We start from the raw sequence: 23,046 nt of genomic DNA, 5'->3' as shown, positions 1-23,046 counted from the left end.
GGTAGAATTTAATGTAGGTTTAATGAATAAATCAAATGATAATTTGACGTCACACAGAAAGGGATGAGTGGGTCCCCTCTCTCGTGATATGTGCCCGAAAAATAGATTTTGATTGGGCCGCTTTTGTTGAAGACAATCAGAACAATACATCCCTACGAGGGGAGGACATATTTTAATGCATAAATTAATGTGGCGATTTCTGACTACGACGAAGAAAAAAAAAAGATACCCGACCGAAACCTAGACACGGCCTGCCCTGCGGGCATTCCGAGTAATTTGTCGATTTGTGACTACGACGAAGAAAAAAAAGATACCAGACCGAAACCTAGACACGTCATGCCCTGCGGGCATTCCGTGTAAAAAGATAAAAATGGAGTCAAAAATATCGCCATATACATATTTATTTCTATTAAAAGTAACTTTATATACTTAATAAATAACATATTTACAACAGTCCCTAACGCAATCACAGTAATTTTAATATTCATATATTGTTGATAAAAAAACAATCCATTGAAGCAATCGTTTGTACATGGTTAAAAATCGTCCATACTGATGACAAGATGATAAGGTGTAACTGACTAAAATTATCATTTATGTATTACAGTTAAGCCTCACTGAGCGAAAATAGTCTTGAAATGGCCTTTCACGTCCAATGCATCAAAATTTTGAATTAAGAAACCATTTTTATAATTATATAAAATCGTTTTGCGTAATCTGGAAAAACGTCTCGTGTCCGACGTACTTCTCAACCGCTTTCATTTTATTAAAAAAAGGCGTCAAAATTTGGAATTTTCTTGAACAACAACACAGGAAAACACTTTCAGTAAAGCTCTCCTTAGAAGATAGCCTCCCACGCAGTCGTTTTTAGGGGACTCGTATTACCTCCTGGGAGGAGGTAATACGAGTCCCCTAAAAACGACTGGGAGGCTACTTAGAAGAGTTATGGCCATAATTTAAGTTTTAAGCCCACAGATCAAAATTTAGCTGAAGCATCTGTTGTGAACTAAGGCCTGCATGAGTTAATTAAGTGGTGACCACATACCTTTGAACTTCCTGCTTTAATTTTTTCGTCAGCCAAATCAAAAAAATTAAAACCTATAACTCAACATGAACCCTTTTATTAAACTTACAAGCCTCAGAAACGCAAATATCACCCTTATCACCAATACTATTCTTTCCCAAATCCAAATAAGTCAGGGAGGAGTTTACTGTGAGGGCCTGGGAAATGGATGCAGCACCGGTATCACCAATACTGTTGTAACTCAAATTCAAATTAGTCAGGGAGGAGTTTACTGTGAGGGCCTTGGAAAGCGATTTAGCACCGGGACCACCAATACGGTTTGCAGTCAAATTTAAATAAGTCAGGGAGGAGTTTACTTTGAGGGCCTGGGAAAGGGATTCCGCACCGGTATGACCAATACTGTTCCAATTTAAATCCAAATTAATCAGGAAGGAGTTTACTGTGAGGGCCTCAGAAAGGGATTTAGTACCGGTATCACCAATACTGTTCCCACTCAAATTCAAATAAGCTGGGGAGGAGTTTACTATGAGGGCCCGGGAAATGGATGTAGCACTAGTAGGACCCATACTGTTGTAACTCAAATTCAAAAAATTCAGGGAGGAGTTTACTGTGAGGGCCTGGAAAAGGGATTCTGCACCGGTATCACCAAAACTGTTTGTACTCAAATTCAAATTAGTCAGGGAGGAGTTGACTTTGGGGGCCTGAGAAAGTGATTCAGCACCGGTATGACCAATACGGTTCATACTCAAATCCAAATTTGTCAGGGAGGAGTTTACTGTGAGGGCCTGGGAAAGGGACGTAGCACCAGGATCACCAATACTGTTCCAACTCAAATCCAAATTAGTCGGAGAGAAGTTTACTTTGAGGGCCTGGGAAAGGGATGCAGCATCGGGATGGCCAATACTGTTGTAACTCAAATTCAAATAAGTTAGGGAGGAGTTTACTGTAAGGGCCTGGGAAAGCAATTCAGCAACGGGATCACCAATACTGTTCGCAGTCAAATTCAAATTAGTCAGGGAGGAGTTTACTTTGAGGGCCTGGGAAAGGGATTCCGCACCGGTATCACCAAAGCTGTTTGTACTCAAATCCAATTTAGTCAGGGAGGAATTTACTTGGAGGGCCTTGGAAAGGGATTCAGCACCGGTATAACCAATACTGCTCCTACACAAATCCAAGTTTGTCAGGGAGGAGTTTACTGTGAGGGCCTGGGAAAGGGATTTAGCACCGGTATCACCAATACTGTTCCTAGACAAATTCAAATTAGCCAGGGAAGAATTTACTTTAAGGGCCTGGAAAAGGGATTCAGTGCAGGTATCAGAATCTAAACGACCAAAATCTAAATTCAACTTAGTGACAGAAGAGACATCAAGGTGCTTTCCTAAAATACAAACTAATTGAGCACGAAAGTTTTCCTTATGGACTGTCCATTCCGATAAACACACGAAGACCAATGGAAGATCTCTGGAGGTGGAGCGTTTGAAAATTATATGCTCAACCCAACTACTTACAAGAGACACTGTGGCCTTCTCACTCCTTGAGGCTACGATTCCACCCATGAACCTGAAAACGTCATATAGTTCATCCTGATATCTTTCATCAGTCACTACTGAGGCAGTGTCAATTTCTCCGTCAAGAATCTGAAACGCAAGATAAAGGCGGGAAAAGAATTCCTGGAAGGACTTGTGAAGAAATCCACAGAGTATGCAAGGCATTCTCTTACTACTTCCAGATTGGATTGAAAGAAATCCGAACTTTATCAAAGGGCTTCCTTTGAAAATCCTTTCTTGTTTTTCGAAATGCAACTCTCCATTACGAAGAGATTGTAGCGCCATATGCCCGAGGAGTATCAGATCTTTCTTGTAAACTGTAATAAGGTCGGCACTGTTGCTTGACAAATCGTTCTTTTTTTCGTATCTCCGCAAAACGCATAATACAATTTCGATGTATAATTGCGTTTTATTGCTTGGCAGATCACCGTCAAAATCCTCGAAAAGAACACAGAGTAAGGTTGTATTAAGTGGATTTTTTGTCAATTCTTGTAAGTCTTGCGGAACGACAACAGCATCAACATCAACATCGTCATCATCATCATCATCATCATCATCATCATCATCATTATCATCATCATCATCATCATAAAAAATGTTACTGATAAGCTTTTTAGCCAAGTGTTTCTTGTCTCGGAAATATTTCCTTATGAAATTCTTCGCATTCTCTTCGGTGAAACCTGCTATCTCCCATAATGCATCACAGTATTTCCTCACTTTCTTTCCTGCTTCATGACGAGATGTGAGAACAATGTGACATTCGGAAAACTCTTTACTTTGAATTAATTTTAGGTACATGTCTAGTTTGCTAAGTTCCGCCTCATCTAATCCATCGAGCACCAAAAGTACTTTGGACTGATTCTCTCGGAGGAATTGAAGAAAAATATCTATAGCTTCTTTGTCAAGATCGTCAGGAAGAATTTGTTCGTCAATAGATTTAATATCACGACATCTGAGAAGCAACAGCACTTCAATTTTGGGGAAGGACTCGTCCCATTCATTATCTTGTTTAGTTGCCCAATCATAAGCCAGCTTTTGACAGTGGGAATCCAAGTGGAGAGGATGAAGCTACAATGGCAGCTAAGAATTTAGAGAATATGCCAAGACGCTAACCCCATTTACCTGACATCGAAGATGTCCAGATAGAAGGCACAAATTTGATTAAGGTAAAATAAATCAGTTTAATGTTTCTACTCTTAATTCAAATTCCTCGAGTGGAGTGATTTCCGTGCATGACTAGCAAAGAGGAAAAACATATCTTGCGTGTTAGTTTCCAATTTAATGGAAATGTTAGCATTAAAGACTTCAAAAGTTACAATAGGTCTATAAAGTTGTACTTCTTTTTCTTTAAAGAGAGATGCAAAACTTTGTTCATCTTGATTAAATTCAACCCCTCCCTGCAACAGAGGATGGTAGGTTGCAGCATAAATTGAATAAGGTAACCTCACCCTCAAAACGAGGATGATACGTGTAAGAAACTTATCGAGTTGCAAGAGCACAGACATGTCAAAACTTAAGTATAGTTACCATATGATAGCCAATGATTATTGAAACGAAGTCATCGGCCATTGTAATGCTTAATCGTGTGGAAATGTGTCTTTCAACGATTCAACGATTTGGTCGAGTATACTGTTGCCATTTGTGTTTCCAAATGATGCCTGAAAAGGCAGGGAGCTTTTTTGAAGGGCAGTTGCCAATGGTAAATGGACGATTAAGGAAAGCCAAAAGAACCGGAATCAAATGAATCAACACAGGCTCAGATAACGAAAAAATTGATAACGGGAAAAAGTAACCGAGGATGAATAATGTATAGTGCTTTCACATGACGTCACAACGGCCATGCCCAGGGTCCTCCCGAAATTCAAACGGCAGACGGCCAAGACCCAGTGTCTTCTCATTACCGCCATTTTGAATATGGCGAGGAACCTGGGGTCGGGGATGTCCGATATCCGATGTCAGACTATGGCAAGTTGTTTATAACACTGAAACTTTTTTTTTTATTTATCTTTGAAACATTTTCATCTCTTCCTGTACAGATGCGTGGGATTTACGGGATCATAAGTCATTCCCTTCCTGGTTACCAGGCGCCAACCCGTTTCGAAGAAAGAGCGGAAAACTGGGTTGCATTGCCTGATGGGAAGGACACGAAACGAATCTCCTTTCTTTTAATTTCCTCCAAGTCCCATAACACCGAAACACCATAACACTTTGCGCATGCGCACCACTTGCTACTAAGAAGGGACGCTTGCATTCTCGACCCCAGTGCTTACACTTCTAACAATCTGAATGACCGCGTCATGCGCAGAAGAGCTCTGAAGTCGAGAATGGGGCTACACTTGACGAGTCAGATTCGTACCCAGGCCAACTGGAGATATTAAACATGCCTCAAGAGATGGTCACTGCGGCAAGTTCTCGTATATTGATTTAGAACAATTCAGTGTAAGTTGTGCGGTAAATGTGGAAATTCTCTCATATTGTTTTCTCGTATTCTTATCTCATAATCTTTCTTTTATTTTATAGCTTCTAATATTGTTACCTCGCTTTTACGTTCTATTCTAATCTTACCTCGAATTCTCATCCAACATTCTCTGTCATGCCGGCTTATATCAAATCTTCTTTTCTAATTCTAATTTTCTGTAATTTTCCTTCTTATTCCCCGTGTTCTTTTTTCAAATAGTTACTAGCTCTCATCTCCTTTTCTTGATTCTCCGGCTGAGCTCATTTTTTTCTCTCATATTATTTAGCCACTTCTTAACCTATGATTCTGTTTCAAAACTGTCTTATCTGTTGTTGTTGTTGTTGCTGTTTTTTGTTTGTTTGTTTTAGGTAATTTCACTTGAATCAGAGGGATCATCATTAATCACATTTTCATTATCGGGATCATTGCTTGTCTGTGCTGCAGCAATGAATTCACTGCAGTTCATTTCCCTTGCGAACTGAATTGAACGGCAAGGCCTGCGGATCATTAATCGTATTTTCATTATTGGGATCTTCGTCGTGTCCCGAGTCCCCTGATTCGTATTGGACAAACCGAAAGTATTGGGCGAGTGGAAAGCCATTGTGGATTATAATGTGCTGTATCTCACTTACTTTATATGTCGCATCTTTGGCAGCGCTACGAAACAAAAGTACTGTCAAATGATAAGGCACTGCACCGTACACGGGGTTCCTTTACGCATGCACATGAGTAAGGCATCATTTAATATTCACCAATTGTCTCTCGTATCCTTTGTCATATTCTCGTCTCACTTATTTTCTCTTTTTAACTCGAAACTACGATTAAAAATGACGGACCATAGAAATGAGGTGCTAAGGGTCGACCGCATAAACAGGATCAGAAATGACCGCATGGCTTTTTGTGTGGACCAATCAACCGCAGGGATCCCCGGGTTTTTTTAACAATACAAAATTGTGAATCAAACTCTGCAATATTATTCTCATGCGATTTTTTCTCTCTTTTTTCCTTTCTTCCTTTCCTTTTTCTTTTTCCTCATGATCATCGAATTCTCCCTTAAATGTTTAGCTCTCAGTCTTCTCTCATATTCTCATTTCACCAAGATCGATCTGATTATGTCGATCGACTATTTTGTGTCTAAATGAGTCAACAATTTTGAACATAATTCTTGCCATGTACATGTATGACCTTTTTACATTTCATCCGACAGACAGTAATTTTAAATTGCATATATGTCTAGCACGCTTCTCACTTTTGACTTATCAAGCAGAATTGTACGGCATTCTTACTTGTATTTTAATATTTCTGGAGAAAAAGGAGCTCCAAAAGTTGGCGAAATCAAAGGATCAAACATTTTCGTTAAACCGACCGTGGTTGTCACAGAAAGGTTTCGGTGGCTAAGTGGGCACACATCTTTTCGTTTCGTTTCCTGAGATGAAAAGCTGCCAGTGTATTTTATGAGAAAAAATAATGGGGGAAAGTGCTTCTTTTATACAGATTGTTTTCACAACTGTTAAAACAGAGAAAAGACTTACAGGAAGGTGGAAACGAGGGAGTGTCCAAATAATACGCCGCATAACCGTAGCCAGACCCGTGATTAGCCAATCATAAGCCTTGTTTACTGTCCTGATATCCTACGATATCAAGTCACTGACCTGATTTTGCACGATATCATGGTCACTTTCAAGTAAGTAATGTTACCGAACGTTAAACAAAAAAGAGGTTTTACCAATAAAACAGCAACCCCGTAATTTGAAATTTAGCTGGTGTTTCCCGGCAGTTTGTTGACTCGTGTTATTCTCCTCGCGGGCCACATTCACACGATAGGACGCCTGACAAATTTTATTACCGTAACTACCAAACATATCACCGGATTTTGGGCGGAATTTGGGCACGTTAAACACCTCACCCAATTGTACTTTTTTGGTACTCTACGGCGGCATATCAGGCTCGTTTGGTCCCGCCAAACTCGCCTGATATGCCGTCGAAATGTACCAAAAAGGTACCATTAGGTATAAGCATGGTTTCTAGTCTTTCCACCATGATCGTCCTCAAAAGACTGTTGACGGCGCTGCTGACTTCAGAGACTGTGAATGCCACAAAAAACAGTCTTTATATGAAGTACACTTACCTGGAGGATTACTGATACTCCTGCAAAGGTCCAAATAATGAGACCAATTTGTAACACGTGTTTTTCATCCACGATGACCCCTCCCCTCCCTCCCCCCTCATGCTTGCCCTACTCTTCCCCAGTGAGTCACAAACATTGACCGCTGGCCTTTCTTAATATTTCAGTTGCGTATTTATTCAATTTAATTACATGACTATGAGACGAAATGTAAAATTTTTCTCATTGTATTAAACCAAAACTTTTTTTTAAAACAATCAGTCGGTCTCGTTTTATTGCGTTTTTCAATTGTCGGATGGATCTGAATATTCCCTACAATAACGATCGGCTAGAGTTCAACTGGTATCAGTAAAGTGGGGATTCAACTGCAAGGTCGAATTGGACAAGTTTCCCAACAGTTATATTGTCGCGAAAATGCCTGTTACTCGGTCGATTACTCGCTTCTGAAACACGATTACCATTATTACCGTTATTATCAAGATCAAGAAGAAAAAAAAAAGCAAAAAGATAAAAAAGGAGACAAAAATATCACCCACATACATATTTATTTCAATTAAAAGTAAACTTTGTATACTTAATAAACAACATTTTTAAAACAGTCCCTAACGCATTCACAGTAATTTCAATATTTATATATTGTTCATAAAAAACAATCCATTGAGGCAATCGTTTGTACATGGTTTAAAATCGTCTTTACTAATGACAAGTTTAAGGTATAACTGAGTAAACTAAAATTACCAGTCATGTATTACAGTTAAGCCTCACTGAGCGAAAACCTCTCTTAAAATGGCCTTTCACGTCTAAATGTAACAAATTTTAAATTAAGATACCATTCTTATAAATTATATAAAATTGTTTTGCCTAATGTGAAAAGGCGTCTCGTGTCCTACGTACTCGGCTCAGCAGTCAAAATTTGGTATTTTCTTGAACAACATCACAGGAAAACACTTTCTGTAAAGCTCTCCTTAGAAGTGTCACGGCCACACTTTAAGTTTTAAGCCCACAGATCTAATTAGCTAAAGCATCTGTTGTGAACTAAAGCCTGAGTTAGTTAAGCGGTGACCACATATCTTTGAACTTCCTCCTGTAATTTTTTCTTCAGTCAAATCAAAACATTTTTAACCCGTAACTTAACATTTACCGTTTTATTAAACTTACAAGCCTCAGAAACGCAAATAGTACCCTTATCACCAATACTGTTCATACTCAAATCCAAATTAGTCAGGGAGGAGTTTTACTCTAAGTGCCTGGGAAAGGGATTTAGCACCGGGATCACGAATACTGTTGTGACTCAAATCCAAATTAGTCAGGGAGGAGTTTACTGTGAGGGCCTGGGAAAGGGATTTAGCACCGGGATCACCAATACTGTTGTGACTCAAATACAAATTAGTCAGGGAGGAGTTTACTGTGAGGGCCTGGGAAAGAGATTCTGCACCGGTATGACCAACACTGTTCCCATACAAATTCAAATTAGTCAGGGAGAAGTTTACTCTAAGTGCCTGGGAAAGGGATTTAGCACCGGGATCACGAATACTGTTGTGACTCAAATCCAAATTAGTCAGGGAGGAGTTTACTGTGAGGGCCTGGGAAAGAGATTCTGCACCGGTATGACCAACACTGTTCCCATACAAATCCAAATTAGTCAGGGAGGAGTTTACTCTAAGTGCCTGGGAAAGGGATTTAGCACCGGGATCACCAATACTGTTCCAACTCAAATCCAAATTAGTCAGGGAGGAGTTTACTGTGAGGGCCTGCGAAAAGGATTCAGCACCCGTATCACCGATATTGTTCATACTCAAATACAAATTAGTCAGGGAGGAGTTTACTGTGAGGGCCTGGGAAAGAGATTCTGCACCGGTATGACCAATACTGTTCCCACGCAAATCCAAATTAGTTAGGGAGAAGTTTACTGTGAGGGCCTGGGAAAGAGATTCTGCACCGGTATGACCAATACTGTTCCCACGCAAATCCAAATTAGTCAGGGAGGAGTTTACTGTGAGGGCCTGGGAAAGGGATTTAGCACCGAGATCACCAAAACCGTTGCAACTCAAATCCAAATTAGTCAGGGAGGAGTTTACTTTGAGCGCCTGGGAAAGGGATTCAGCACCGGGATCGCCAATAAAGTTCACACTCAAATCCAAATTAGACAGGGAGGAGTTTACTTTGAGGGCCTGGGAAAGGGATTCAGCACCGATATCAGCACCGATATCACCCCAACTTAAACTCAACTTGGTAACAAATGAGAGATCAAGGTGCTTTCCTAAAAAATCAACTAATTGAGCACGAAATTTTTCCTTATAAACTGTCCATTCAGATGCACAGGCGAAGACCAGTCGAAGATCGTTACGAGGGTCGTTAAAGATCGAGCTTTTGAAATTTATATGCTCAACCCAACTACTTACAAGAGAAACTGCAGCCTCCTCACTCCTTGAGGCTACGATTCCACCCATGAACCTGAAAACTTCATACAGTTCATCCCGATATCTTTCATCAGTCACTACTGAGGCACAGTCAATTTCTCCGTCGAGAACCTGAAGCGCAAGATAAAGGCCGGAAAAGAATTCTTGAAGAGACTTGTGAAGAAATCCACAACGTATGCAAGGTATTCTCTTACTACCACCAGTCTGGATTGAAAGAAATCCGAACTTGATTAAAGGGCTTCCTTTGAAAAAGCCTTCCTGTTTTTCGATATGTAACTCTTTATTGCGAAGAGATTGTAGCGCCATATGCCCGAGGAGTATCAGGTCTTTCTTGTAAACTGTAATAAGGTCTCCACTGTTGCTTGACAAACCGTTCTTTTTTTCGTATCTCCGCAAAACGCATAGGACAATTTCGATGTATAATTGTGTTCTGTCGTTTGGCAGATTACCGTCAAAATCCTCAAAAAGAACACAGAGTAAGGTTGTATTAAGTGGATTTTTTGTCAGTTCCCGTAAGCCTTGTAGTACGACAGCAACATCATCATCATCATTATCTTCATCAAAAATGTTTCTGATAAGCTTTTCAGCCAAGTGTTCCTTGTGTTGGAAATATTTCCTTATGAAAATCTTCGCATCCACTTCGGTGAACCCTGCTATCTCCCATAATGCATCACAGTATTGCCTCACTTTCTTTCCAGCTTCATGACGAGATGTGAGAACAATGTGGCATTCGGAAAACTCTTTACTTTGAATTAATTTAAGGTACATGTGTAGTTTGCTAGGTTCCACCTCATCTAATCCATCGAGCACCAAAAGTACTTTGGACTGATTCTCGCGGAGGAATTGAAGAATAATATCTTTAGCTTCTTTGTCAAGATCGTCAGGGAAAATTTGTTCGTCAATAGCTTCCCATATGCTAGATTTAATATCACGACATCTGAGAAGCAACAGCACTTCAATTTTGGGGAAGGACTCGTCCCATTCATTATCTTGTTTAGTCGCCCAGTCATAAGCCAACTTTTGACAGTAGGTCGTCTTTCCCATGCCAGGTTCACCTTCAATAAGGACGATCTTCGGCTTTTGGCAATCTCTGCGTCTTCTAAAGATACCCGTCATGTTGGTGATTTCATCCTTCAACATTCCACGTGTCTTTTCTTTTTCTACGATCCTAAGTCTGGTGAAAATATCTTTCAGATGGAAGCAAAAATCTTCATGCCAAGGAACTGGCAAAACCTGGGCTTCACGTCTTTGGTAGAATTGACGGATCCTTTGTATGAAGTTGCTTATTTGTGAAGCTCCTACAGAGAAAAAAGATACCAGTGAGTGCCAATGTGGATTGTCTTTATGTGTTTCTATTAATCGACACAATTTGACAATGACTTGTCGTTCTCTTTTGCATTCTTAAGCAATTATCTCAGATTAGGTTTTCACATAGGCTTTTGTTACGTTCAAGCGTTGATATGGTTTCTAACAAAATATCCAACTAAACCTTATATCTCTTTAAAACCCCATCTATCTTATGAGGTCTGTGATCTTCAAGTATCTTTTAATGGCTTTCTTTTCTCATTCGAAGAATTATTCAGTCAGAAGTTGCTGAACCTTTTTAACCTCTATTTGTTTCTCGACCAAACATTTTTCAGCCGGGATTTTAATTACGCATACGGAGCATTTGCCGTCTATATATCAACTGGACACTTTACCCACCGGTACCGATTTGGAAAGTTTCTAAAATAGTGCCCTCTCTCCGTCTAAACGTTATGGTAAAATAATAACGAAACTTTTAAACCCGCGTCTACACCATGATCAAGTGACTTGCATACTATTATTTATAGCGTACCTGCATCGTCCTCAATCATTGTCCTGCCTTCAGTCCGTTCTGTAGCCTGGGTAGAAGGTGAAGATCTTCCCCTCTTTGTTGTCATTGGGCTCTGAGTATGGGAAGAGGACAAACAAGCGTCTGTCGAAAACAAAAATGACACAACTTGATTAAATAAGATATAAACACACGTGTTGTGTGTAATCAATTAGATTGCTTCATTCTTGGGTCGTTAAGTGGCCAAAGTTGATACTTACTCTCAACAACACTTAGTGGCTGATTCAAAATGAGACAGTTTGTTTGTTTCCATGCTTGACTCGAGGGAGACCTCGATATTCGATGGAAAAGAAACTTACTTAACTGGTATCCTCTGGGATCACCAATCGTGCGTTTTACTATAATAGCTGGAGTTTCGTGTCTTATCTGCCCTATTTTAAGGTGTGGGGAGTAGAATTTTTCATTAAATATCTCAATAAATTCAACTCTCTTCTTTAAGCTTTCATTACGAAATACCGAAAGACTTTCAAGTGTATTTCTTGTTACTTTCTGAATGTGGTTCGAATTATTTTCGCCCTCTTAGCTTAATTTGTCATATTTGAAATTTAACATCAATGTGTTTCTCTATCGACCGATGGCTTCATTCTGAAGAAAACGCATTTATTAAAAGAATTTCAACCAACAACAAAGATATTGATAGGTGGTTTTCCTGCTTGCCCGATGATCATAAAACAAAGGATGAGAAAGCAGCTTCCATTCAACGACCAAGCATCTATACAACTTCTATCGTACCGGTAGGTGTAACTGTCTATGGAAAACAGTTACACCAAACAGTTACAACTAATTACAGTGGATTAAATCACCTGATGTAGTCTCTGTAAGTTTAGTACAGTGAATAGTTACTAGAGCGGTTTTCAATCGAGTGTCGTAAATCCAAAACCAAAGTAATTACTCTAGCCAATCACAACAGGTGAAATGAGCCAATCCGAATTCAAAGAAAAGACATGTCACCGGCGCCAAGCGCACGAAAACACACGCAAGCGAGGCACGATTAGTTTTGGGTTTACATCTTATCCGTTGAGAAAGTGGCGCGAGTTTTATCAACCAATCACAGAGCGTTGTATTGCAAAAGCAAAGTAAAAACGCAATTAATTTCTTTACTCAATTGAAAACCGCTCTAAAAATACCATGGTCAGATGCTTAAACTGGAAAATCGACAAACTGTTTTAACAATGTACCTGGATGCTGATCAGTCCGCTTCCGCTTTCTTCCGCGTTTTTTTTTAGTTGAGCCTCGACAATGGGAAGAAGCTTCTGTAGACACACAAAATGACGAAACACATTAATGGCACACCGTGACAAGAGAATATACTAAGTTAAACTCATTACCACTAGATAAGTGTGGGCAAGGTGACTGCAAAGTCTGCAAAATGATTATTTTATTATGTTATAACGTGGTCGTTACTATATTTTTCCTCCTGGCTTAATTGACGTGTGCACTCGTTAAAACCGGGGGCGAGTTTCGAGGGCTTCTTTGTTACAGAGCAAAGCTGTTTAGTCAATGGAAAAGACGCCTATTTTAACTCCTAAGATAAAATTACCCTGCCGTATTTAATTGAAACCGATGCTTTTTTTTTTCTACAATGGTTAGAAAATGACATCACGATTTAAGAGTGACAGAATTCCTTGCAATAATTTAAGTATTTTTAGCGGTCGCTTTCAGTCACTTTTTCTGATTCTTTTTCAATGATTTTTTAGTTGATTAGCGTGTTTCACTCAAGATTTTCTCTTGGTCCTGGTATCCAGCATTAACCCTCTTAAAAATAGGCCACCGAATAAAATTGCGATCATAAAACAACAAGCACACCAATTAAACAGACAATCAATATCCGCACATTACCTTTACTTTGATAATGAGGCCACGTACGGAAAACATTAGGATCCCTTAAAATGTGTGCTACAACAGAAGCTGCCATCACACCAGCAAAAGGACTCCAACTATCTGTGGTTGACTCGGCACCATCTGCATAATCAGCTATTCCTTTGACAATGAGCCACTCAATCTGATCATCAAATGCTGCTGTAAACACTCCTATAATACGAACAATGGGAGGTATTTTACCCAACGTTTATTGGATAAAACAAAGTACATGCATATGGATAAATGTAAAGCAACAGACTCCGTGTAGCATACTGAGAGCTCGGGGCAAAACCGATCAAAAGCTGCGGATTTTTACATTACCTATTGCTATTTTAGCTCAGAATTGCTGGTTTTTCTGCATGTCGTCTTTATTCAATCCAGAAAACGTTACCCAAATGTTTTATCCACTAGTTTACGTTGCGTTTTTGTGATAAAAATACGGAAAACTTTCCCCCAATCATAGGTTAAATCATAGGTAAAACAACGGATAACATGTGTTTCTGAGGTAAGTGCCTGTGGGTTGTGATCGAGGGAATGTCACATGCAAATCACTTCTTAACTGAGGACAAAAGCTTATTTTGCACGGCTCTATCTACTTTGTAATTAGTTATCCGGCTTGCGGCCCAACCAAACTGCCGACTCACCTTCACCTTCCATTTCAAGAGCAATCGCCTGAGGATGGGACTCGGCCAGTTGGTTGCGCCGCCACTCAGCACGGACCTGTTCGGGGCCACTCAGAAACTCTCCATCACAATAAACTTTGTTCTCTCGGGACTGTGAGCTTTGTAGAGGAGCCTTGTAACCCTCAGCGGCATGTTTGATGACGTTGAGGAAACGTCTGCTCACATAACTTCTTATGCCAGCCCATTGTTCTTGATTTTGAAGAACTGCTTTAGAAGCATACGTTGTTAATTTTGCTGAAACAACAACGTCGCCAAGTTTGGCTTTCTGGGGGTTGAGACTACTGCATGCTCCCACGGAAATGACTGCTTTAGGTCTGAGCACATTAACGGAATTCTTCACGGCAATCAGAGCACCACCAGGACCACTAGAGCCTTCACAGCATCGAATTAAAGCAACTTTCACTTTCTCATCCGTGTCCTCTCCCAGACCCTCAAAATACACGTAACCAATATCGTCAAGCCAACATTTAAACGGATTGATCAAATGCATGTAACAAGCCAAGAACTCGCAGTTGTTGACTGTCAGTAACACAATGTCAACAGGCAATGGAGCATAACTTGGATCTTTTGCTCTTGTTTCAACATCTCCCATGGAAGGAAGACTCACACTCATCTCAGGAGGGCCATCATCAGTGTAAGGCATCTTTTCACTGCTGACAGGTTTGTCAACTGTATTCGACATGTTACTGAATAAAGAGATGACGACGGAAGAAAAAATCGGTAACTTATAGTATATTCGTGTGCAGATGCGATAACAAATCTTAACCCTTAATTCTATTCAGCCCTTGTCAGTTGGAAAGGGGGGAGGGAGGGGTTTGCTGATCTGAATCTCAATTAGTTGTGTGATTGAAAAAAAAAATCAAAACGAATGATAAGACAGAAAATAACAACATTTCAACCATCTTCAAAAGAAAATAGGTCATTTCCGAGTTGCTTTGGATCTTATTATGAAAGCGAGGTTAAGTGCAAAAATTTTATTATGAGAATTAGTTTTCATTCGTATGCAAATAAAACTAATTTCATGTGAAAAGTCTTACACTTAGCCTTGCTTTCATAATGAGGTTCACGGCAACTCGGAGATGGTCTATTTGTGGCTCTGTTGAGTTGTTAATTCAACGGAAATCCCAATTTGTTAAGAATGAGAAAAATTCCAAAAAACGTACAAAACGAAATAAAGAAGAAATTAATTCCAGACGTACATATGTATGCATGTAGAGTTGTCTAAATATCAAGTAAGATTCAGCTTGGTCTATCTATACCGGATATTTTAAATCATCGTTATGGCGAATAACTAATTAGGACATTCAAGAATCGCATCAGTAAATTTCATTGTTGCTCTTATCGTTACAAACCGGTTACTTTTATATTAACAGTACAATTTCTATGTTTAATAATTGGTTCATGCTTAGCGTGCGTATATCGAGTTATGGATGCACACCTTGAGCAAATCTTACGCTTCTCTCGTGCTCTCCAAACTTCCCAAGTGCATTCATAACTTGATATACGCACAGCTAAAAGCATGAACCAATTCTTTTATAACATAGTGAAAATAAAGTAAATGATTCCTGGAAAACAGGTTTTGTTCCTGATTAATTACAAAATTCTCTGTGCAAAAAAAAAAAAGGCGAAAATGGTTTCTCGTATCGGTTTAATCTTAACGTTTCATTAAGCTTCAATCTTTTATAAATATACATTTTTTTATGGTGTTGTCTCTCTGTAAAAGTTTTTTAATAACACAGCGCACGCATGCTTCACCCATCTGACCATCACACGTCATCGGATGGACGCATGGCCGTGCGTATGTTGTACCATGATGACGCCAAAAGGAATTAGATTAGGATGCACGCGCGCTATGTTATAATTCTAGCTTAATCAGTCTAGCACTCTGTATATGCTATACCTATTTACCGAGCTAAAGTGAAATAAAATTCTTATCTGGACTGCGAGCGGTTTCTCTTTTGTCCGAGAATTCGTGGGCAAGAACTACTCGCGCCGCTCGCATGCGCCACTCCCACTCCTGTCTCCGCCCCCCTCACCCGCCCGGAATATCGCTCGCGCTCATTTTTTTGCAAGAAAGAGATAGACTGCTCACAGTCTAGTTCTTACCCTGACCTACTTATCAAATGCTCGGTTTTTTCGTTTAACAGAGCGATGAACTAAAACAAAAAATTAAAGTATTCCGTCTTTTGAAATTTTTTCAAACAGGACTATTAAGTAACATCACCATATACTTACCGAAAGCCGAATTCTATTTCTACTTGTAATAGATCCTCGACTTATTTGTGCGCAGTCCACAATGTTTATGTCCTTCTTTTCGGCCTTCAAACAAAAGAAAAAAAACAAAACAAAAGAAAAGTCAACAACGAAAGAAACTTTTTGACGCCACCTTTCAAATGTCAACACACACAGTTCACTCGAATCTCACGCGAGCATTAAAAATAAACCACATAAATTAATCCATAGTTATTTAACAATAGCCATAAATGGCCGAAGGCAAACATACAGCTATCTTCACAGCAGGGTGTCAGGAGCTCCACTAAAAGGGAAACAATGCTTTTCAGAAATACAAAGCTTTCAGTAACACATAGAGCGAGAAAAAAAGAATAATTATGCACTGGATCTTATATCGTCTGAAGTAAGCATGGTATGTCTGTGAATGTTTTCTCGATGAAAAGCGGTCTAGAGAACGCTGGCTTAACAGTCGAATGTATCAAGCCAATGCCATTTTGAAGCTATATCCCTAAGTTTAATTTAGGGGAAATCTAGCGAAACGTCTGTTGATGTGCCGAAGAAACCGGTCTGAGCCATTTCACAAATTTTTGGCATGTATTAAAATCTAGTCAGTAAGCGTGACTGGCTTATAAAAGAATGTACAGATTATATATCAAGAGTATACCTGTTCAAAGCTCTTTGGTTTTTAAAACACAATCAGAAATCTGCAACGGAAGCTTTTGACGCTTTCAAGCACTGCAAAGGAAGCGAAAAGGAAAATGAAATTAAGTTAGGGAAAAAAGATACAATGCATTTCACAAGTAATGTATGGCTAAAGGTCTATGTGCTAGAAGCTTCGATGGATAATTTGAAGGCGCTGTTTACAGAAAGCTAAACAGAAGCCAACGTTAATTGTTACTGCTGCGAAAAGGCTATTGAAGTTTGCTTTATGGTGTAGTTGCTATTGGGCGCTATACCACCAATTTTCAGCAGATCTGTATTTTGAGCGCCAAACACCGTTAAGACTTAATTGATTTCCACACGAGTAAATACACGAGTTCAAAGTAAATTAAAAATGGTAATATTTATAATCATGGTAAAATGGCTAGTATTTCGCTCAAAGCCCATGGCCAGAAAGGATCTTTGATCAATGGTCATTTTACAGAATTGCAAACATAAAAGTATGAATACTGTATTCTCACAAAGATGCAAACAGTGTACAAAGCAAACGCTGCAGTCACGTCAATGCAAATGAGATGCTCATGGATCGTGATGGTGCCTTTTAAATGCCGATTAAAAGTTTCTTTTGTGCGCTTCAATTCAAATCTAAAATACAAACCTTCATTCAAAGTCAAATTTCAAAGAGGAGGAATTATCGATTTAATGGACATTTGTTTACGTTTGCCAGAACTCTTGAACTGAAACCAGCATTAGATGAAGAGTGGTTTTGATGATCATGATAGGTGCGGCATAGCAACCATGGATACATGACGTCATTTTCGGGCTGGGTGCATGGAGGTGGGAAGGAGGGGAGGGGGGGGGGGGGGGAGGTAGGTAAAGTACCAAGCGGTGGGGTGCACAACTCAAAACATACCAGGCGCGAATGATTTTACTTGAGATAATAGGCTGGAACTTTAAATTAGTACACACACACAAAACTAAACAAATAAAAAACAAGAAACAAAAAAACAAAGCAGATGAAGATATACATCATTTAAACACAGTACCCCAGCAAACCTCCCCCCCCCCCCCCCCCCCCTCCTCCCCACCTCATACAAACCCTTTCACTTTGGTCTTGGGACTCCCTTGTCAATCACTTAGACAAAATTTTCTTTAATAGTCCTTCACTCAAGTGTGGCGAAAGTAATAGAACTGGGCCACGCAAACAACATTTGCATTTGCGCAATCGTTCAAACCAAATATAAGGAATTTGTGAAAACTACCTCTCCGTGATAAAACGGACGATCGAATAGAAACGTTTTCAGTTTGAAGGAGAAGGCAATGCATTTCCGAAAATACTCCAAATGGAAAAGTCACTTGAGATCCCCCAAGATAACATTGCCAACGGAAGTGTTGGAATGTGCAGGCGAATCAAATTGTTTGAGTGGTGTAAAGGTCTATAACAATCTTTTAAACAATCCTCTAACTTTTGAGAAATAAGAAACAATAAACCCTGGCGTTTCCAATTAACAAATATTGTTTTTTTTGTCTTTGGTAGAGGAGAACAATTGCAAGGCGACTTCGAGTTCATGAACGCGATTTGTTTATTACCGAGCCTTAATACTGTATAGAGGGCTCACAAGTGTCTGCTATAGATGAAAGCAAAAGCAAAACACAATATGATCTGTAAAAAGGTTGCAACCTAGAAGAAATTTGGAAACCTCCTTTTAGAGAGGAGGAAAGCACATCACAGATATGACTGTCGTTTATAGTTGTTGATTTTATCACAGTTACAAAACGAAATGAATAAGACAAGCATTAATTGTCGGTGCGGGGGCTGTTGTGATCTGTTGTACCCACGGCTGGCTAGACCTCAAAGACGCTGTGCGCTTTTGTTAAACTCTATTGCGCATAATGCGTTCATGATTCTATAATTACTGAACAAATTCTTATGCGATTTAGACAACTCGAAAAGCTTACCTATTTAGGGAACATACCTGCACTCTCAGAAGATGAAGAATAGAGCACATCATGTAAATGAACTTCGCAAGCGAGGAAGTCTAAACTGAAAATGAAAGATTCCGACTGACGTACGTAATTTGTCGGGGGAGGGGTCGGGAAGACTCTGTCATTAGAAAGGATGACTGTTTGGTGGTATTTCGAGTGAGATAACAGACGGCAAACTAGATGCTTATGCCCGCAAGCTAGCCGTCCTGTAGCTTGAACTTAACTGAACAAAGTAAAAGGCAAACTAACACAACATCATTCAGATAATGATGTGGCCCCTCCAGCCCTGATCCCATCGTTCAGTTCTTGAAGGTGAGCTCCCCCCCTCCTTTCCGGTTTTGCTGCCATGCGCAAAGAGAAAATCTGAGGGAGAAACGTTAATAATATACACTTGTATAGATGCTGTAAGGCTGACAAAGCCCTGACCCAAACGGGTCAATGGAAACATTCAATGGACAGATAGTCTTCTCATCTTCTTTTGCCTTATTTCCTGATGCGGTGGTGAGGGAAGAGGGGGGGGGGGGGGGGATGAGTGTGAATAGTTATTAATATAACGTTCACATTATTTGCCGTCGTTGTGAAACAAAAGCGGCAAATTGTTCCAAATGGTCTAAGATTTTCAATACTGATCGATAGCACTTTGATTCCGTAAATGAACAGAACCAACCAGTGTTGACATTCGCCTCACAAGAAGAACTATTTCTCAATTTTCTTTTTTTAGCCTTCCAGTTGGTTTATTAAGCTCACTTAGATGTCTCAAGCTTAGAGTTCCGCTATTAAAGGGTATTAGGGGAGGAGGGCAGGGGAGGGGAGGGGAGGGGAGGGGAGGGGAGGGGAGGGGAGGGGAGGGGAGGGGAGATTTTAACAACAGTCGCGGTTTTCAATCGCGTTCGCTTATCACATTCTTTTAAAACACAGTTTGAAAAAGCTTGTGAAATTCGCTTGTTAGATATCTGAGATGCGGCCCTTAGAAAAAGAAACGCGAGTCTTATAATTCAAAATTTACGTGGCAATAGAGTGTTACCTTTCGCGCAGTGTTCGATCCCCTGTACTGAAGCTCATGTTTTATAACTGACTTTATTAACATGCTCCGCAATCAGAATTTAGTTAGTCTTCGCCCACTAAAAATCGACATAAACGAAGAAGTGATGCATTTATAAACTACATCATCGGAGAACGAAGTGTACGTGCAGACGTCTCCAATCACGGCCTTTGGCTATAAAACCGGAAACTGAGAAGAGACAACTTCCTGTAAGAATGCACTTCCTCGTTTTCCGAGAAACTGTTAATTATCATACGTAAGCTCATCGTTTTCCTGGAAATCAGGATTGTTTAGATAAGGCCCGGTTCATACGTCGAACTTTACATGAGCCGAACCTAATACCTATTAAGGTCGACCCAAATAATTAAGTTCGGCAGTTGATTCAGACGTCGAACCTAACTGAAGTCGAACTTAATTAAAGCTAAAGTGAGAAAGTAGATTTTCGTGGTCAGCGGCTGTTGTTTTTACTCAACAAGATTCAAAATGGCGGGAAAGATGAATTCTGACATGGAAGAGCTCGCTTGGTAAAATAATAAAGACAGGCCAAACACGGTTCCTACTGAGCGAGATAAGGAAGAATATGACCTTCAAAGCTCATTTACTCTCACGAGTACGTCTTTCAAAGATCTCCCTTTTCTGTACGAAAGTATAAGGAAGGGTCTTTGTAGATCTCCCTTAGCAGAGGCAGATTTTCTATCAAGTGTCATTTACCAGGAGCCATAATCAGGGATGGAGACCGTAACGAGATGCCAATTTGACTTGTGGGCCTGTCCCCATGTATTGTACCAAAAAATCTATTTTTTGAAAGAAATTGCGCCATACGCACGTGCGCGCACGCGTGTAAGCGGCCAGGATCGCGCGTGGAGAAATTGAAATTTTTTCCACCTGTTCAAAACGGCGTCCAAATTTTAAAATTCTGCCAGCGAATATCTCCTCAGTGCCCACATTTAAGGAATTAGACTATCACAAAGAAAAGGTAACAATTGAAAGAAGACGGGAAAGTTGGGATAGGCGGCCTATTGATCACATGACTCTCACAGTAAAGTCAAAAAGGTGCCAAAACGGTGGCGCTGCGTGCGTTGCTACTGTTAAATGAATGAAAAAAGCTTACACTCTACGGACATGTACTCAGACAGGTAAGGACTTTTTTATCTTTAGTGAATTTTTTCTCAGCTGCTTTCCGTGTCACATATAAGGTAGTAGCCCCACGCAAATTTGCGTGTATTCACGCGGGTTTATGACGTGATAAGGGGGGGGGGGGGGTGCAATTTTTTCTAAAAATTGATTTTTCTTGGTACAACTCATGGGTAAGCGTGGACCCCACGCTTACGGTCTCCATCCCTGATTATGCCTCCTGTATTTACTCATCTGAATTGTTTAAGGTTAGGCAAAGAAGGGCGATATTCCATAACAAATTTCAAAATGTTTTAGCGGGTTTTTAGTTTGTTTTGTAGTGCCGACATTCTTTCGCGGAGGTTGACTTCTGAAAGAGTTTTATTATAAGGTTATCGAGTTAACCTCTATTGCGTAATCTCTGTTTGAATAGAGTAATGTTTTCTTCAAATGTTGTTTTTGAAGATTTTGTTCTCAGAAGTCTTGACGCTTCGCCTTTGATATAGCCTGTATTGGAAAGTTTCTGTCTGTGCGTGTGCACTTCAAGAATAGATTCCTTTTTTTTTTTTTTTAATCTTTCGCATCTCAGACAAGTATATTCAGTTGTTTCGAAACAAGAAGAACAAGCACATTCCGCTTTTCCCGCCATCTTGTTCAGAATGAAGTCCTTTGCGCATGCCAAGTCGATGGAACGCGCAGACCTCTGGGATAGATATAATTTATATAATTTATACGTAACGTATGCATTTGGTTCGGCACATGAAAAGTTCGACGTCTGAATCGAAGTCGAACTTTTGCCGTTCTATTCGACTGGCGCAGTCGAATAGAACGGCGGGTCGACCCAAATACAAATCTGTCGATCCCAACTGATTCATACGTCGATCTTTACATGCGCCGAACCAAATGATTAGGTTCGGCTCATGTAAAGTTCGACGTATGAACCGGGCCTTATAAAGTTATTTGGCAACAGAAGACGCACGTTTCGAGAAAGGAAATGAGAGCTATAAAAAAAAAAAAAAAAAAACAGGTCGGTGTTTCCGTGTGTATGTCTGTGTAATGTGGGGGGGGGGGGGGGGGGAATGGTTGGTGGGTGGGTGGGGGTGACAAAGTGGGAAAATTCTTCAACAAACTACTTGTCTTGAGAGAAAGTACCTGAAAATTATTATTTCCTTTCTGCTTCAGAGTGGAGTCGGTAGAAAATTCATTTGAAATTCATTTGGCTGTTTAATTATAAGTAGACGTGAAAACTGCAAAGGACCGCGAACGATAATGCTGTCAGTTGACGTAGGATCTACAAGAGACCTAATCAGCCAAAAATAAACTGTAACACAAACTGCAAGGCTGATACTACGTGAAAGAGTTGACTTTGCGAGACAACAACCCGACAGAAACCGACAAAACAGGGCTGCAACCGTGGACAGCTGTTTCGTTCTTATTGGAACTCGTCAGCACGGTGTAGCAGTTCTATATGAAACCAGCGACAGAGCCAGCTCAAATAAAATGCAACAAAACCCATGTCCTATCAAGTTTCGTACTTTGAACCCGCCCGCTCCCCGAATCACGCGTTGCCACACCACGTGCCTCAGGGAGAAAGCAGACAAAGCATCGAATTCCTGTCTCGCAAAGTCAACTGAATGTAGATGGCCAAAAATTATAAGCTCCGTTTTAAGTCCTTTAATAATGAAAATTTCAGCATAGATCGACTGAGCACTGTAAAACAGTAGCCGTGGCTTTTATAACTTGCACTTTGAGAAATTTGGTCCAGCAAAATGTTGTGCTGTGAACTTCAGCAAGACTTTTATCTTTAGTAGGTTTTATCTGTTATAGACGGACAAGGGGAGGGGGTGATTGGGAAGCACTTTAAGGCTTTTAAATCGAAGTGGAACAAAACGCAGAAAGATGAGCATAATTTTCGGCATAATGCTTTGTTTTCAGGCCTAGGGGTGACGCTCAAAAGCATAATGCTCGAATTTTCGAGTATAATTTATCTGACCCTATTTGTGTTTCCAAATGATGGCTGAAA

General features: G+C 40.0%; 2 protein-coding genes across 2 annotated transcripts in view; both read right to left on the bottom strand.

The window, feature by feature from the left end:
- Positions 1-936: 936 nt before the first annotated feature.
- Positions 937-4,140, bottom strand: LOC146453307 (uncharacterized). The gene is made up of 2 exons (XM_085096751.1): positions 4,099-4,140; positions 937-3,639 (listed from the first exon to the last, which is right to left on the bottom strand). Exons 1-2 carry the CDS (start codon positions 4,138-4,140, stop codon positions 1,099-1,101), a joined length of 2,583 nt encoding a protein of 860 aa, XP_084952877.1. The 3' UTR covers positions 937-1,098.
- A 3,542-nt stretch (positions 4,141-7,682) lies between these two features.
- Positions 7,683-23,046, bottom strand: part of LOC146453305 (uncharacterized) — a 49,951-nt gene continuing 34,587 nt past the window's right edge. Inside the window, exons 9-15 of the mRNA XM_085096755.1 lie at positions 16,226-16,265; positions 13,952-14,676; positions 13,287-13,478; positions 12,626-12,700; positions 11,412-11,531; positions 9,317-10,872; positions 7,683-8,391 (exon numbers count right to left, since the gene is read on the bottom strand). Coding sequence (XP_084952881.1) covers positions 8,389-8,391; positions 9,317-10,872; positions 11,412-11,531; positions 12,626-12,700; positions 13,287-13,478; positions 13,952-14,676; positions 16,226-16,265 — 2,711 coding nt within the window. The 3' untranslated portion in view covers positions 7,683-8,388. The remainder of the gene's footprint in view (positions 8,392-9,316; positions 10,873-11,411; positions 11,532-12,625; positions 12,701-13,286; positions 13,479-13,951; positions 14,677-16,225; positions 16,266-23,046) is intronic.

The sequence above is a fragment of the Pavona decussata genome, unplaced genomic scaffold, assembly GCF_977016875.1.
Source record: "Pavona decussata unplaced genomic scaffold, jaPavDecu1.1 SCAFFOLD_338, whole genome shotgun sequence".
Taxonomy (NCBI): Eukaryota; Metazoa; Cnidaria; class Anthozoa; order Scleractinia; family Agariciidae; genus Pavona; species Pavona decussata.
The sequence above is the reverse complement of the archived record's forward strand: the minus strand, read 5'-3'. Positions and strand labels throughout refer to the sequence as shown.